The sequence below is a fragment of the Octodon degus genome, unplaced genomic scaffold, assembly GCF_000260255.1.
Source record: "Octodon degus isolate 3935 unplaced genomic scaffold, OctDeg1.0 scaffold00080, whole genome shotgun sequence".
Lineage (NCBI taxonomy): Eukaryota > Metazoa > Chordata > Mammalia > Rodentia > Octodontidae > Octodon > Octodon degus.
Genome location: NW_004524656.1, coordinates 5649145 through 5666929, shown reverse-complemented (window position 1 = coordinate 5666929; position 17785 = coordinate 5649145). Strand labels below are relative to the sequence as shown.

Genomic DNA, 17785 nt, shown 5'->3' with positions numbered 1-17785 from the left:
TTGGAGGAGATGGGAAGGATGGTGTGGACTTGGGAAGGCCAGGAGAGTAAGCTGGGGCATCCAGCCAGAGGGACCTGCCTGTGGTTTCTGAAATGTGCCCCTTGCCTTCCATCATAAGAACTCCCTGACTTTGGCACTCCTATGGGCATTCTGTCTTGGGCGGCACTGCTGAGCCTTTTCTTGTTCTCACTGTCTCACCAGAGGGTCTGCCTGGGGCCCTTCAGCCTTTACCCTCTGCTTTCTTTCCCAGTGGCATACCTGGTCTTAGTTTCTTAGTTTCATGGTTTTCACCCTTGTTCTTCTGGTTCTCCATACTATTTCAGAGACCCTAGAACTTCTCTCTCCTAAGGCCTCTGACGCAGGATTTCCCAAACTATGGCTCAAGGAACCTCAAATCACAGGCTCAGAGGGTCAAGAAAAATACTAGGGTCAAACACTGTGGGAAACACTGGCTTATACTTCAGAGTCCTATTGTCACATGCATTGAACTAAAAGAGAGATATGTAACATAGTGTTTCCCAACTTCTTGGCAGAGGAAGGATTCCTATTTAGGAGTACACATTTGAAAAACTTCCCTATAGTACATTCTTACTTAAAATTCTCACTACCAACTCAAAATTCATCTGTTCCAACATAACTTGTCCTCTCCATTCAGCACAAGTCTTCTGGGTCCTCCAGTGCCACCACTCTTTGTCTACTCTTTCAGCTCAGAATCTCATTCATCTTTGAATTCAGAATCAGCTTTAAATACTATTGATTCTTCCCGTCCATGATCTCATCCCTCCATGCCAGGGTTTCTTGTTGTGCACCCTGGATTTCCCACCTTCACTTGAGTCCTTACTCCCTCTCATTGCCCCATCCACAGATACAAGGTTAATTTTCACTTTATGGATATGAGTACTCCCTTTCTCAAAGGCCAGCAATAAATCCCCTACTGCCATGGAGTCAGCCCTGCAAGATTCCATCATGCAATTTCATTTTGGGATTGACTAGCTGGCCTTCCTTCCCATCTGCTACAGTTTGGATAAATGTCCCCCCAAAGGCCTACAGGTAGAAGTCTTGCTTTCTAGCTTGTAGAACTATTGGAAGGTAGCAGGGGGCTTCAGAGGTGCTGCCAGTGGGAGGGTGTGAGGTTACTGGGACTTTATTTTTGAAGGAAATAGCGAGACCCTGGCTTCTTTTTGCTTCCTGGATGCCAGGTGAGCAGCACCCTCTGCCACACACTCTTCCTGGGATACTGCCTTGCTTTAGGCCCAAAAGCAATAGGCCAACTGCCCATGGACTCGAACCTCAGAAAAATAAACTTTGCCTTATTTTAACTAATTGCAGGTATTTTTGTCATCGCAATGGAAAGCCACCTGTCACACTGTCCTCCAGGGGTGTTCCTTGCTGCAAGCCTTTGCTTTCCACTCCCTGCCTACTGCAGTTCCGCAGTCCCTTCTTTATGCGGCCTTCTCTTCTCTGGCCTATACTTCACTTTTCCTCTAATGGTCTGTACCTCTTGTGCTGCTCTGAACACCCGCCAATCCCATTATTTCATTAATCACAGATGAAGATATGAAGGATAAGTATGTAGAAATTACGATTAACCACCACTAGCTCAGCTTATTTTGCCAGTTCCCAAATGGCTAAAATTGCTCTCCTTTGCTGGAATAAGGGGCAGGATTGTTGGATGCGATGCCCTCATAGGCTGGCACTGACTATTTTTGTGTGTTAGCCGTCTACAGAATTAAGGTCCTTAGAGGTATTTTTCTGTCTCGTTGATAGGCCCAATAAAAAAATAAAGCTCCCAGGTTTGACTTGACTAGGTTGAATTTTTTGATTCCACTAATCACCGTATGGTGGGGTTTCCTATATTTTCTGTTTCACGAGAATGGTTGGTGGCCCAGATAAGTTTGAAATTATACCTCAAAGTACACTCAGGACCCACGCATGCCTCCCCATCCCCATTATGACCACTCTGGTCCAGACACCATGGTCTCCCACACGGATGACTTACGGCAATAGCCACCTAACTGCCATTCTGATTCTACCTTCTCCTGCTCTGCGCTACTTTCTATAGAGCCAAAGTGCAGAGCGGACCTGGTATGTAGAGTGTAAGCTGTATCCCACTGCTTCTCTGCCCAGAGCCCTTCAGTGGCCCTGATTCACTCACAGTAGAGGCCCAAGTCTGCACAGCTTACTGTGCAAGAACACTCTCTGTGACTTGCACCCCACCCAACTTCTGTCCCCATCTTCTTGTTTTCTTTCAGGGTCACCCCACTCTCTACACCTTCTACGCTCATGGCTTTTGCACCAGCTGCTCTTGCCCTGCAAGGTTCTTCCCCATCTTATATCATCCTTTTCAGGGCATGGTTCAAATTTCACTTTCTCATGAGGTCTTTCCGGAATAATTCTATTTAAAAATTGTAACGCATGAACCTCCCCCTGCCTCTAGCATTTATCATTTCCTGACTCAATTTTTTTTTTTTTTTGGTTTTACATTTCACCTTTAGAATTACTACAAAGCATCACAAGGACAGGGACTTGGTCTGTTTTGCTCATTGATGTAAACTGAGTGCTAGATTACCTGGCACGTGGCTGGAGTTCAAGACATATGCGTTGAATGAAACAGTGAATTCTCTCATGACAAGGTTGTATCTGGAGGTGAGCCTCAGGAGACTCTCAAACCAGGGATGGGACACACTGGGGACCTCATTTCACTGGAGTGGGGCATAGCAGGAGCGGAGTGGGGGTAGATTATATCGGGCTTCTGTCCCCTTTAGGACCCATGCTTAAGCTCCCTGCCCCTGTGCTCTAAGGAAGTTTATTCTTCTCTGGGAGATCTTTGGGACCAAAGGGAACCCTAGTTATTTTGGCTACTTTAAGGTCATCCTTGGCAGGGTCTGAGGAATGGTTGAGGTAGCTCCCAGGATTGCAGAGTTCAAGGCAAAGGTCCAGCAGAAGGGGCAGATGCCGGGACCTGACTCAGGTGCAGGCTGGAGGGGCTGTTCGGTGCGGGGTGCAGCACCCTTCCCCTCCCCCTTAGCCCTCCAGCTGTCACATTCAGCCAGTAGCTCCTGTCCCTGTGCCAGGAGCGGAGCCACAAGGGCTGCAGCTGGGAGGAGAGAGAGGAGCCGGCAGTGGGCTCATTTGAGCTTGCTGGCAGGGGCACAGCCAGCCTCCCTCACATCCTCTTACAAAGAGAAAGCTTGGCTTTTTTCCTGAAGGGTTGCAGCCTCCCCTCTGGGATGCTAGGCTGGCCAGGACCACAAGGCAATGGGACTTTGCACTCCCTTGGGGCCTGATTCTCTGACAGAGGTCGGTGGGCTAGTGTGAAGGGCCCTGGGTAGATTTGAAAAAAAGTGAAGTTAGGGTTTAAATGTGGTTATAGAACAAGTTGCAGTGATGCAAGCTCAACTAATTGGAAGGCTGAGATAGGAGGATTGTAGGTTCAAGCCCAGCCTGAGTAATTTAGTGAGACAATGTCTCTAAAAAAAGAAAAAGTCTGGGACTATGGCTAGGGGAAGCTATGAGTTTAATCCCTAGTATTGGAAAAAACTCCAAACAAACCCCAAACAACTTCTGCATCTTGTATCTGGAGAAGGTCTGGGGTGAAAGAAAATGTTTGGGGTTACTGCCAAAGCCCACGCCTGATGCTTCCTTCAGCAGGAAATGCTCCTGCATTGGAAGAGGCTGAGAGGCTGCAAGAACTACATCTCCCAGCATGCAGAGCTGGCCACAAGGAGAGGGGTGGTGTGGAGGTCACGTGCTGGGAAGCCCTGCCATCCTGCAGCTGCAGCAGCTGTGCATTGTGTCAGGCCATGAGATAGGGCTTCAGCAAGCTGAGGGGGACCAAATCTTCCCAGAGGCACGGATGCAGCTGCATTCTCAGACTCCAGTACACCCTGCCATTTGCCAACATGGCGAAGGGGGCATTTGCTCATGGCCCAGCTATGGCTCATGCCTGCAAGCTCAGCATGCACACTGTGGCCTGCCTGCTGACACCGGCTCACGTCTGCACACTCGCAGAGGCACATTTCCACACTCATGCCTAGGCAGAGAGGCCCTGACCTTATGCCTGCCATCCTGGACCCAGAGTCCTCTGAGCTGGTAGGCAGACCCTGTTACTGCAGCCCCATGAGATGACCCAGACTTCACCAGAAGTGAGAGATGGGACAGACACCATACACCCTAGTGGCTTCCCTGCTCTATACCAGTGAGTGGCAAGAGGCCTGGGTGCTCTCCTAATACCTGCAGAGATAGATGATGCCCACTTGGTCTCTTTTGTCTGTCAAGGTCCTATCTCAGGCCCCTCCCCACCTTAGGGTCACCCAGGAGAAAGGAGGGGCGTTCGGCTGGCGGCCTGTGGTGTGACTTGGGGCCAACCCCAGAATTGCTCCTCAGTACAAGGACCTCTGACCTGGGCTTTGTGTAAAAGACCGCCTTGGCTTTGTCTTCCCTCTTTCAACCCACAACCACAGCCTGGCCCACTGTTCTGCACTCGAGAGTTATTCATTGTGACAGCCCTTGCATGGTGTTCCTGGCCCACTGCACCACCTCCCTGTGAGCCTCCCGGAGCCCCCCACCCCTGCCCACTCAGCCCAGCCATTTGCCTTCCCTGCGTCCCCAGCACAGGAACCCTGACCTCCACCAGGCAGCCCACTCCTCACTACAGCCTGTGCACAGGCAGCTGCACGCATGCGTCTCTGGGCGTGCCCTGTACAGTGCGCTCTCCCACCCCACCCAGCTTCTCTTCGTTTCCCTCTCCACATGTGCCCAGGGCAAAGCTATTACCTGAACGGACGGCCAGAATGAAAAATTAAATTCCCATTTATCCCTCTCACTCATGCATTTCCTCCAGCTCAGTGGGACGTGGAGCACAGGGCACAACTGCGCCCCGCAGGCCTGTCCTCCCCCAAACCCCCGCAAACGTAGAGGCCAGTGGATGATGTGGGTTTCTGGGGCTGAGGTTGTCTGCTCCTTGCAAATTGCAAGAGCAGAATTAACAGCCCTAAGAAGGCTCTGGGCTCCTGGAGGAGTCCTGTGCGGGGGCGGGTCAACAGTGCCTGGACCTACCAGGGCTGGGTGAGCGACTCAGTGAGCGGGATGCATTCCTGGCTCCTGCCTCGCAGGCTGTCAGCAGCAGAGTCATGTTGCAGGGCTCTTCCAGCTGGAGGCCTGGGTGGCCCTGGCCCATATGCCCTGCAGCCGACACCACAGTGCAATGCTCTCTGCAGGCCTGATCACAGGCCTGACTGCTGATGCCACAGCAAGGACCAGGAACCAGGGCGGCAGTCTCCCAGCGGGTTCTTTCCTTCCACACCCTCCTCCCCGCTCCTGAAGTGGGTTCCCAGGGAGAAGGCCTGCACTTCAGTCTTCTGCTTAGCCCAGGGCTCTGGAAGAAGGCAGCTTGCGACTTTCCTGCTCGCCCTTCCTCTGGGCCTGGGAACGCTACTTATTTTAGCGGCTTGGCCTCTCATGCGGGGGAGTAGGGTCAGTGGGAGGACACTGCTGTTGGTTTACTGGCTTCCTCACTATTTCCCAATCAGGAGCTTCCCTGGAGGTCTGGGGTGGTAGAAGGGGATGTGGTGGCAGCACTGGCAGTCCACCAGGAGGGAAACGCATCACATGCAGGGAGCACTGAGGGTCATATGCAGCCTGAGACAAACAGCAAGATTACCCCCATGTTGGAGTTTAGGAGCTCAGAGAAGTGAAAAACCTGCTCAAGGGTACCCAGTTGGTCTTACAACATCTGTGATAATTTCTCATGGAGTAGCCCTGCTCTCCCTTGTTTCCTCCTGTGGCCCCAAGGCCAGCGCTTGGCACCTGGAAGGCTCTACATATGCTTCCACTTCAGAAACCCGAAGTGGCCCTCGCTTCTACTCTCCAACCCGTGGGAGTTCCCAAACCCAGGCCAGGGGAGATACTGCACTTTCCCCCTCTGACAAGGAGTAGAAGGAAATAGCAGGGAATGCTATTCTCTTGTTCCCTGGTGACAGACGACAGAGGAGCCCTGAGGAGGGTTAGGGCAGCTTTGGCTGACCGCTTTGCAGTCGTGCCTTGAACGTGGCCACACGTGAGGCCTCGCACGCCTGAGACAGAGAGGCTCAGAGGCATCCAATCCTGTAGGCTGCCCAAGCCCTGTGCCTGGACCCCAGGAGCTGCACCCAGTTTCCTGTAAGCCTTCAGAGACCTTCTAAGGTGTTACTTCCTGTCCACTTTGGCAGCAGAATGATGTCACTTCCTGTTCTAGAAGGTTTTTTTTTCTGTTCCTTTCTCACACTGCAGATAGCTCAGGTATGATGTTGAAGACATTCCATTTTGTGACTTTTATGGCAATTTTCTCTTCTATTGACCTGTTTTGATGCTTCCATTAGCAGCAGTGATAATGACAGGGGTCATGTAATAATCACAGAGCACTGGTTATTTAGTGACAGACTGATCTGTGCCAGGTTACATGACCTACATTATGGGTCATTCTGACATCGGCTTTTCTTTCAAGGTAGGTCGCATTCTCCCCATTTTATAGACGAGATTTGTTCAGGGTCCTGCGCCCTGTGAAGTCACCCCTGGAACATCCCTGCTCTTCTTGCCCTTTCCCCTGGGAGGCAAAGCAGCTGACCCACCTCATCTATGTTGACAGAGAGAAAGATCAGCAAAACAGCGGTTCAGGTACAGGACACACAATCCCATGGCTTTGAGCTCTTTGGCAGCTTCAGACCCTCCCACTTGAGGCGAGTCTTGCCCTGTGGCTCATATAGGTTTCCCAACCACAGGGGCACAGAGTGGAAGAGGCAATCTCGTCCTGCAGCCTGCCCTTGCCACGCCAGCAGCCCACGGAGGATTCTACTAGCTGGTGCACTGGCAGGCTCTATCCCCCTACAGCAGTACTGCTGCAAATAGCACTTCCTCCTCCTTTCTGCCCCTGTCTGATCTGGGGTCTCGCTAACTGTCCCATATAATGTTAAGCAAAGAGGAAAGAATAGCAAGACCAATGGCCAGAACTCCAGGGAGAACCAGAGAAGCAGGAAGAGAAGACATGTTTCTTGCGATGACACAGCCCAAATGTAGAGGATGGAGGTGGTGGAGGAACCTGAGGTGGGGGTGGCAGGGGTATGGGTGGTGCTGCAGCTTCCTACCTGTGATGTTGACTTCCACCTGGCCGGAGCGCGTGCCGATGGCATTGGTGGCCTCACAGACATAGGTCCCTGCCAGGCTGTAGGTGATAGGTCCCTTGAAGAAGAGGGTCCTGTTCTGGGGCTCCACGCCCTTGGGAAGAGAACCATTCAGCCTGTAGGGATTGGGAGATGCTGTGTAAGGTTCTGACTTTCCACCCCAGGAGCTGCCCCTGGGTCACACATCTGTCTCCAAGCCCACTGGCCTTTTGCTAAGTGGATGTGGTAGAGTCTGCCTTGGAGGGAAGAAAAATAGCAACAATAATCTCTTGTGTAGGTTAGCAAGATTGCTTAGCAGGCTAAGTGCCTGCTTAGGCAAGCACAGAGATTGGGGTTTGGTCCCTAGTACTGCATGCTGCACTGGCCACGCCCCTGAGCACTCTGAGCTGGCAACTGAGTCCAGGTGTGGTGGCGCACGCCTATAATCCCAGTGCCGGGGAGGCTGAAAACAGGAGTATCCCTATGAGTCTGAGCTGCATAGTGAATACATTAAAAATACATGTACTAAATACATTAAAAAAACCTCTTGTGCAGGCAATATTATATTAATCCAGCACTTCATATTTGGTCTTCCTAAAATTGACACATATGCTGAGGATGTGGGTTCCAATCCCACTTCACAGATGAAATCTGAAGTTCAAGGTCAAAGAAATATAGCTAGGACGTGGTAGAATAGAAGCTTTAGTCAGATCTCTATCTGGACCCTGGGTCAAATACACTCTCTGGGGGTGCTCTTTCTACTGTTCCGGTTCCTGATTATTGGTCCTTGGTCTCCAGGCATCTGGTTAATGATAGATATCTGAATCCTGTTCCCAGACCTCCTGAAGCAGAGTTACTTGGGCAAGGATCTACACAACTGTATCCCAGGAAGATATTCCGATAGCAGATAGGAATTTCTGTGTTCTTCCAATCCTGTGTGCTTGCTGGGCATGCCACAGGGCTTTTTCATGGAGGGGGGAAGTACCCGCACAGTTCGCCAATGACGGGGGACTTCCTTCCTCCTGATCCCTAGTGCCACAAAGCCGCTATCTAGCTGGCCCAGCAGCTTTGGGCTACATGCTGGCTCTGCCCACTCACATCTCCAGGAGCACTTTCTGCTCCCAGAAGTGGAGGGCAGCAGGTAGGGCGCACAGAGTGCTCTCCCCTGTGAAGGCACGGACTCTCTCTGGGCTGCTGTCTTCTGGCCAGCCATGTCCGCTTTCGTGGCTGCCCCTGTGCCCCATGCCTGTGTCCCATCTAGCTCTTTCTGGCGAAACATTGGCCCAGGCCATCAGAGCTGGCTGGAGGTAGACACGACTTTCTGAGAGCCAGGCAGGCGAAACGCTGTGAAACCAAGAATGGGGCGATGGGCACAGGGTGGACAGTCCATGGTCACAGACATTCTAGATTGACCACTGCCCGCACCCTGAGAATCTGGGAATGCTGGAGAGAAAGCGTAGGAAAGAGAATGATGTGGGGCACCCCAGGATGCCAGTTTCTCTGGGGACACCTTGGTAAAAATAAATACTAGGGCTGGGAGTGACTCACCCTGAGTCACCAAAGAAAAATGAAAAATTTCTTTATTAGTAAGACTAAGGGAGGCAGAGCATGGGTGAAGCCCCTCTAGCAGACTATTTTGTCTACTGACCCTGGCTCTCCAATACAGAGGTATATGTCTATGTGTGGGCAAGTGGGGGTGTTGTATGGTTCCCCACTTGTCACTGAGAAACCTAAGCCCAGACCCTAATTTCTTCACTGCCTGAGGCTCCTGAAGGTGGGGGTTGGGTGCCCCATGATCCAGTGGGGTGCCCTCCCAGGCAGCTCCCAGCCCAGCACAGGGCAGTCAGTCCACTTACGTAGTCCAGTGGTATTCAGTGGCTGGAGGGTTAGCATCAGCTTTGCACGTGAGCGTCACATCCATCCGCTGCAGGTACCAGTTGCCATCAAACCCCTCAATGGTCACCTCAGGCTCATCTGTGGGGCAAGGGGTGATGTTGGAACAGGGAGAGTAGGAGAGCAAGACTTGGGGGAGGAGGCTCTGGACAGTGAAGGGATGGAAGGAGCAGTGACATTGGAGCAGCTGGAAGAGGGACAGGGACGGTGGCATCAGCCCTCAGGTCAGAGATGCAAGGGGACCAGGAAGGAGAGGACAAGGCTCAGAGGGAAGGGGTGGCGGCAACACAGCACCCCAGGAAGATACATAGAGGAGGAAGGAGGAGAGGAGGACACAAAGGTCACAAGCTGCAGTGGGAAGGCGACCCCTGGCACCCAGCCCTGGCTCACACTGCACATTGAGGGTGAGGCTGTCCTTGAAGCGGTCCATGTGGTAGTTGACAATGCAGGCCAGGGTCTGCTGGTGGGCTTCCCGGCTGGGTACCAGGCGGTAACGGCTGATGACTGTCACCGTGCCATTGGGGTTCCGGATCTCCTGGTACTCAGCTTCACCTTTTAGCCTTGTTTCCCAGGACACCACACTGGGAGGCTTCCCATTGGCTGACGTGCAGGTGGCCACCAGGACCTTGTCATCTTGTCCCTTCTTGGCCTGAAGCACAGCTTGGGTACCTTCTATCCAGTTGGTGGGTTTGGCTGTGGGGAACCAGGGGACACCATGGGATTAGCCCCAATGCTTTCTTAAGCTGTACATGCACTTCCAGGCTGGATTTCGGGCCACCTGGGCCACGGAACCTCTCAGCCATACTTCCTCAAAACCTTTTCTGGAACTTCTGAGGGGAAGATCTTCTTGTCTAATATTCCCTCCCTACCCAACTGTCTGCACCCTTGTCTGTCAAACTCAGGCTTTCTTGGAGTCCTGGAATGTCGGGCCAAGCGGTTCCTTTCCTTATCATGGTGTCTGAGGCTCTGCCGGCTTCCTGGCCACCACAGAGTGTCCTACTGTGGGGCTTCAGCCTGAATGCTGAGCTTCCACCCTGGAATAAAGGCTCTGGTCCCAAGCCCTAGTGACTTGTGGGGCAGCCTAGCCAGAAGTGGGGCAATGCTGTCTGGGGCCATGGAGGAACATACCCAGGATGGCCAGACCCAGGTCACAGGCCTGTGGACAGCAGGGAGGGCTGGGCCAGCTTACCCATCACAGTGAGATTGAGCTGGCTCTCACGGTTGCCTGTAGGGAAGGTGGCAAACTCGCAGATGTAGACACCCTCATCCTCCAGCTCCAGGCGGGAGAGGCGGATGGTACCATCAATAAAGGAGGGCCTCAGGAACTGCACGCGCTCGCGGTAGGGAGCGAGCACCGAGACACCCATGGCAGGGTTGTAGATGGCCACATTCTGCTTGGAGCCGTTGGTGGCCTTCTGCCACGTGACCTGCGTGATCTTCACACTGGGCATCGGGTTGGCAAAGCTGCAGTGCAGCACCACGTCTGTGCCGATGAAGCCATACATGGAGTCGTTCACCTGTACCACCTGCGTGCGGGCACCTGGGAGAGAGATGGAGGAAGCGGTCAGCACTGAGAACGCCTGCCCGCCCCCACTGCACTCGCTGTGTGCTTGCCTTGTTTTGATTTTTCCGAGCAGCCATGAATTTTTAAATTTTTAATTATAAAACTAGTAATTACTTGTTATAGAAACACTCTGGGCTATACTGAGGAGAACAAGATATCTCATCATCTCATTGTTCAGAAACATCACTAACAATCTTAGAGGACCTGTCTTCTTCACCCTTTCTCTGCATATCCATAGAGCCATTGATATCACTCCCAAAGCAGAATCAGACCATAGATTGTTCCACATGCTGGCTTTCGCCTACTGATATATTATGAGCGTTGCTTCATGTCAGTAAATATATGTGTGCTCTCTCATTTTTGACTTCCAAGTGGAGCCCTAGCCAGGCCCCACAGGCTGCTTTACCTTCCAGGGCCCTGCTTCCCTCATCTGACAAATGGGGTGGATAATCCAGTCCTTTTCTGCCTCACGGGGTTGCCAGGAGAATCCAGTTGTATGACGCATGAGCGCATGCTGGGGAATAGGAGCGAGCGTGGGGGCTCGTGGTGCTGCCATCGCGGCTGCCCCTGTGGCCTTCTCCTTCACAGCTGGCTCCAGGCTGCCTGGGCTCATAGCCTGTCACCCAGCCAGAGGCCTCGGTGCTGCCCTTTGCCCGGTCTCTCTGGCTCCTGTTGCCTTACCAGTGAGTCTGAATGTCTTCGCTAGCTTTTGACATCCTCACCACCCGCCTTTTGTCTACCTAGCTCCATGAGCTGGGCATTCCAAACAAGTCAGCCTAGGCCTGTCCTTGAAGCGTGGCATGGTTCCACGTGCCCTTCTGTCCTTCCTCCCGTTTACACAAGCACTGTTTGCTGAGCATCTATTATCGGCACTTGGTCGTATCCGTGAGCAGTTCAGTCTGGCCCCAAGGAGCAGTGACTGCCCATGCAACAGTTCTCAACTCTTAACCTCGTACTTTCCTCAATAATAAGGCCTGTCCCCTTCATCTTTGGCAAACCTGATGAGGTCGTCTCCTCTGGGAAACTTCCCTGGGCCTCCCAGCAGGAGGTAACTGGCCACCTGAGGTACAGCTTTCTGCCTTGACTATTTATACAACTGACTTCTCCACCTGACTATGAACTCCTCCAGGGCAGGGTCTGTCTTTTCCATTTTGTGTCCCTAGTGCCCAGCCCAGCACCTGGCATACAGTACATACAGTAGATACAGGGAGATGTTGCTTGCCAGACAAACAACAGCAGAAGCCAAGAGAGGACAGGTTTACAAGGAGTGATCGCAGCATGGGATACAGGAATACCTCCACACACACACCCCGCCTCCCACCAGTTTCACCCCATCTGGAATGTCTTCTCTATGCACTTCGTTACCCCCATCATGGCTCTGCTCCTGTGATGTGGGGTAACCGGCCCCAACCCTAGGCTCTGCCCCCTTCCAGCATGCTGGCATCTTAGCCTGTCAAGTCCCCTCAAGCTGTGATCCTGCCATGTATTTGTGGGCTGCATGTCCTTTACTTGGTCAGTTTGTTAAGTGGCATCAAAGCCAGGACCTGTGCTGAGCTACCAGGAGGAGAACCCTAAGGAAGCCTCGGGCCCAAGAGGGGGATGTAGCACTACTGGCTGCCTCCTCTACATAATAGAGACGCAGGGGCAGGGTGGCTTCTCCTGAGGGCTCCAAAGCTGGAGGTCATTACATACGTTGTTCACCACGCCCCCTCCAGAGGGTACAGGTGACTGTGGAAGCCATGGTGCCTAGCACGCAGTAGGTACTTAAGAAATGCATACTGAAGAACTATATCTGCGGCCACGCCAAGCCAGGCCCTTGTCATGCCGAGAGATTCCCTGATACCTGTTCATATTCACACAGCCCATCAAGGCCCAGGGTATTCCCCACCCCCAGCTGGCACTGTGGCCAGTCTGTGGGTGCTTCCGTGTCAGTACCACACCTGACATCTCTCACAGAGGTACTGTGGTCTGGGGGTGGGGAGATGGGAGAAACACTGTGCATGGTCAGGGGCTGTGGGGCCTCAGCTGGTCACTTCTCTGGTCCAAAGATTTCCCCCTCCTCTCTGGAGAAGCAGGCTGGACTCCCAGTGTCAGGGCTCCCTTCTGACCCAGCCCAACCCATGCACTGCCCCAGGCAGCCCATGGTGAGGTCAGTGGGCCAGACAGCCCGGTGTTCTTGCTGATGGCTGGCTGGCAAGCCGCTGAGCCCTCCCTGCACCCGCAGGATAAGTCTCCACTCAGCGGCTGCGATACCATGGGCGGAATTGGGAAGCTTGCACCACACAAAGCCAGGAACTGGAAAAGCCAGTTGGGAGGGCTTGGGCCACAGGTGAGAGTTGGGGGGAGGGGTGTGGGCATGGTGAGCCACCTTGGGATCGGCGCCCACAGGGGCACACAGCCACCAAGCTCCCTGACCCCATCTGCTCTTACTCCCCCATGGGTGCGGGGACAGGCAGAGTAGAGGGCCTGGCACAAGCGCTAACATTCATTTGCTGCTTTAAAGCAGTGACCTCACCCTGACAAGCCAGGTCAGTGCCAGGAGGGGAGATTGTTGATGGCAGCCAGGGTAGGGGGTAGGGAGGGCAGTGGAAAGGACTCGGGTGCCTGGGTGGGGTGGCCCTCTCTCAGCCCTGAGTCTGTTGAGGTGGAGGCTGCTTTCCTTTTCCCCGTGGCTCACCTAGTAACAACCCCAGGGTGATGCACAAGGAGAGTTCCCGGTATGCCCTCACTGTGCACAAAGCGGGCACTCCTGGCCCCCTCTGTCCCACTGCTGCACAGGGTGGGGTAGGGCAGGCAGGACCTGAGGGAGCAGGCATACTCGCTTTTGCTCTCTACCTCTGATACAGCTGACTGCGGGGTCCTGGGAGCATGGGGGTATGCGCAGGGGGGTGGGCAAGGCTGGAAACTCTCCTCACCAGCTGTCTTCTTCCTCACTCTGTACCTGGGACCCAAGCTTCTGGCAGGGGTAACCTGTCTTAGTCCAGGGATGCAGGCTGGAAGTGGTCCCTGGTTCTTACACTGGACAGAGTGGGAGGCTTTCTGAGGGGAGCAGTGTTCACCCTTGAAGAAAGGAGTGAGGGGGCTGGCTGGGGTAGGAACCCTGGGCCTCACTTGGAAGGACTGGGAGAAGGCTCCAGGACACAGGGAAGCCTGCTCAGGGTGGTAGCCCAAGGGAGCCCCAGAGGCTCACCTGTCTAAACTGTACGGAAGTGTCCAGCTGTGACAGTCAGGAAGCTGATGCTGGTGGCTTCCCGACCCTGAAGGGGCCTCTCAGCACCACGGCCTTCAGGCAGCATGGTGGCAGTAATGAAGGTGTGGGTGTGAGTTGCATCTGTTTGCTGTGTAACCTTGAGTCAGTGACTGAACTCGTCTGTGGCTCTATTTGCCCTGAACAGCAGCATAATGGGGATTCTAATAGGTAGTACCTGTCTATAGAAGTGGTGCAGGATTCAATTAAGGGGCATAAAGGAAACTGAGAAACAGCGCTTAGCACAAGTTAGGGGCTCAATAAATGTTGCTATCACCACCGTCACCATCATCTTTCGCTTATGAAGCTGCAGAGTTCTCTCCTGGGACTCCAGCAAATGTTTACGGGGCAGCTACTCTGCACTGGCACCATACGGCAGCGACGAAGTCCCCCTCTTCTTGGACACCCTGGTGGCTCCCTCTCATCTCTTCTTCCTCAGCAAACACTGCTACTTCTCCCCCAGCAGCACACAGTAAGGGTCTATGCCCTTTCTTTTCTGGTTCCTGGTGCATGTGTAGAGTCTGGGTCCTCTCCCCCAACACATCACACTTTGGTTTGGGGCTGCATGGACGTGCCTCCCCGATGCTCACAGCCCAGGGCTTGGAGAATCCTCTTGAAGATTTCTGGTTCCCCAAGCATGACAGGTTGCTCATGGCGAGCGCTCCCTTTCCTTTCCTTGGGATATGGGGACAGGATGGATCACTGGCATAGCAGCCCACGGGAGCTCAGGTATCCACACAAGCCCTCACTTAACAAATCCAGAGGGCTTGAGTTACTTGCCCAGGGACATGGAATGGGAGTCCCCTGGCCGGTGCCCTTCCCACCCACCCCACTCCCAGACTTCAGCTCAACCCAGCTCCCCAGGAGCCTTGTTTGGGTGAAGGCCCTCCCAGAATGTGCCCTGAGCCTCCATAAGCCCTGTAAGAATGACTCAGACACTGGCTACAATAGTACGGTCATGGCCCCTGCTGGACACCTGTCCTGCAGTCCAATGACCGGGCATCAGGAACAGGGATTGAGGGAGCCCAAGTGGGGGACTGCAGGCGTCTGCTTTGTACAGAGCAGGAAGAACCAGAGAGGAGGAGAGAGCGGGTGGAGGCACTCATGGGAGCCTGCGCCCTCAGCAGAGGCTTTCTTTTTTTGTTGGCCCTGGGGATTGAACTTGGGCACTTTGCACTACGCTAGGTCCCTAACCCATTTTTATTTTTTATTTTGAGACAGGGTCTCAATAGACTGTCAAGTTGCCAAGGCTGTATTCCAACTTGTAATCCTCTTGCCTCAGCCTCCCAGACTGCTAGCACCACAGGTGTGCCACAGAGGCCTCCTTGTATCCCAAGGATAGCAGAAGACCCTCTTCTGTGGCCACAGCACCGCCTATATTCTTCTGATCACCCTAGAGCCCAGAGTCGGGATACAGATTGCCGGACTTGTGCTCAGGTGCCTCAGTTTCCCGAGGAAAGCTCAGCTGGGGCAGTTTGGATGATCTGCCTAGCCCAATGTGCTGAGCCAGCGAGGCAGGCATCGGGTCGGGCCCCCTGAACGTCACAGACCTGCAAAAGTCCCAGCTCAGCAACAAAACACAAAGGCTCCTCAGTTGTGGCAGACAAACCTGCTCTCCAAGGCCCTGCCCTGCCTGCCATGGAGCTGATCTGCAGGCGGGTGCCACAGGTTCCCACACAGTGGGGTGTGGCATGGCTGCTCCCCTCAACCCATTTCGAGCAGTTTGCCTTCCTGTCTTTTTTAACCTTAGCCGCCCCCTCTTCCTGATCACTCGGGCTGTAGCAGGGCCCAGGTGGGTAAGGAGACACAGGTACCCTCTTTCCTTTCCCTCAGCTGTGGGAAAGGGGCTAGATGATGCGAGGGGCATTTGTACTTTCCGGCATGGAGGCCTCGTCTTCTGACCTGGCCATGCTGACCCTTCTAGATACTTCTTTCCTGAGACTTGCCCAGTGCTCCAAGTTAGGTGGGCAGAAGTGGCAGACATGCCCTGGAGTGAAGGGCACAACTCTCTCTCTGTGTGTATATATATATATAGCCACTGTTCACCCCAGCAAAGACCTCTAAGGAGCCCGCATCCTTTAGGATCCATTTCTAGGGCTTTCCAGGGATGCTCCCTCCCTCCGCTCTAGGAACTGGCAGAAGGGAGCAGGACTTCCGGTGAGAAACTAAGCTAAGTGTAAGTGGGGATGACTCACTCATGGGAGGGGGGAAGGGGGCCCTGCTGAAACTCTGCTGAGTCAGCACAGCCACCTAAGAGTATGGCCCCCTCCTCCCAGCACTGCTTCAACTCCCAGGGCAACCTCACTCCACACTTTCCTAAGCCCAGGCCAGCTTTACCTGGAAGAGTCTGGTGAGGACAGGGTGAGATCAGGAAAAGCACCCCTTCTTTGGGGTCCTCTCCTCTCAAGTTTTACCAGTTGGTGTCACTTGGACCAAATCATTCTGCCAGCAAGAACCCACATGGGCAGGGCTTTTGCCCAAGCCCTTTGAACTTGTCCTGTCTTGTTTCTACCCCCCCAGGCTCAGTTCCCCACTAGTCCAGGAGCACCTTGAGTGCCCAGGCTGCACTGCCTGCCTCCAAGTTCCCCTGATTCCCATGACTGGGCCAGAGGGACCCAGCTTGGAGGGCTCAGTGTGCAGACAAAAGTAGCGGCTGCCCCATTCCAGTGCCAGGGCCCAGCTAGCCCGCGCTGGGGGCGGTTGGTCTGGACTCCAGGCTGGCCCAGGCCCTGGGCTGTTAGCCAGCATCTCTTTTCCTCTGCCTCCTACAGTGCGATGACTTTGGCTGCTGGGATGGCTCCAGGTGTCCTGGGGCCTCTCAGCCCCATCCACGCCTGCCCTGCCAGCAGTGGTGATAAGGTCCTGCGATCCCACAGTCAGGGGCTAATTGCTACCGTTCAAACCCAGGCGCCTCTGCTCCTGCTCTGGGGTCACAGAAACTGCCGATGTTTTCCTCTTGGCTGATGCTCCCCCCAACTCCCCACACGGATCTGGTTAATGATGGGCTGTGGGGCTGGCGCCCAGAGCCTTGGGCGGGGGAGCACATTGCGTGGGAGAAAAGGGGGCGCGGCAGCCTGGGAAAAGCCCTGAGAAGGAGCCCAGGATCTTGCAGACAGCCCCAGCCAGCTCTGTGCCCCATAGTGTGGAAGCCCCCGGGGGCAGCTATGGTGGGGGTGCTCTGGCAAACCACATCTCTCTTTAGTATATGTGCTGCTGAAGCGAGTACAACCCCACCTCTCTTCAAGCCTAGCAGGACAGGTTGGGGGGCAGGGATGAATTAGGGAGCTTCGCTTTGCCTTCTACTGAGGAACATGGGGTTGAGGATGCCTGAACTGTCCTGGAGGATGCCTGAATTGTTGCCCCAGTCCTAGGGCCCCTGGGAGATGGGGCCTGAGGCAGTCACCAACTCCACCTTTGTGCTCTGGGATTATGGAATCTCTGTTCGTCCTGCCCTGTTCCATGTCCAGCCTTGCAGGCAGTACCTCTCAGTCTCCCTGGACCTCCCACTCTATGCCATACCTGCCACCTTTCCTCTGGGCAGGAGGTGATGAGGACAGCGTGCATTGAAACTCAGGAGAGGCAGTCTCTGGGGCTCACTGGCTGGTCATTGTTTTTGTCTGCCTTTGGGTAGGGCCACTGTCCTGTACTGTATAATGAAAGCCCTGGATCTGAGGACCCTGGAGCACTGTCCTTTGGATCTGATTGTCCAGCATACTCTCTGCCCCAACACTACCCACCCACCTCTGTATCTGCCCCAGGGAATCTGTCGGCCAGGTGGCTCTCTATGCCTGCCAGCTCCTGCAGGAAGCCCTCCTAGATTAAGTGGTCTATCAGGCAAACTCAGGATACACATGGCAAAGCAGGAACACACGCGTTCTATAGCCCACTGCCAAGGCCAGCTGACACCAGACCCTGAAGAGCTTCGCACTAATCTGTGCTTTCCCT

General features: G+C 54.0%; 1 protein-coding gene across 1 annotated transcript in view; it reads right to left on the bottom strand.

Moving 5' to 3' along the window:
- The window catches only part of Nectin1 (nectin cell adhesion molecule 1), a 61957-nt gene that overhangs the window by 6015 nt on the left and 38157 nt on the right, over positions 1 to 17785 (bottom strand). The window contains exons 2-5 of the mRNA XM_023721170.1: positions 10219 to 10569; positions 9420 to 9722; positions 8993 to 9110; positions 7122 to 7273 (exon numbers count right to left, since the gene is read on the bottom strand). Of these exons, the coding sequence (XP_023576938.1) occupies positions 7122 to 7273; positions 8993 to 9110; positions 9420 to 9722; positions 10219 to 10569 (924 nt within the window). The remainder of the gene's footprint in view (positions 1 to 7121; positions 7274 to 8992; positions 9111 to 9419; positions 9723 to 10218; positions 10570 to 17785) is intronic.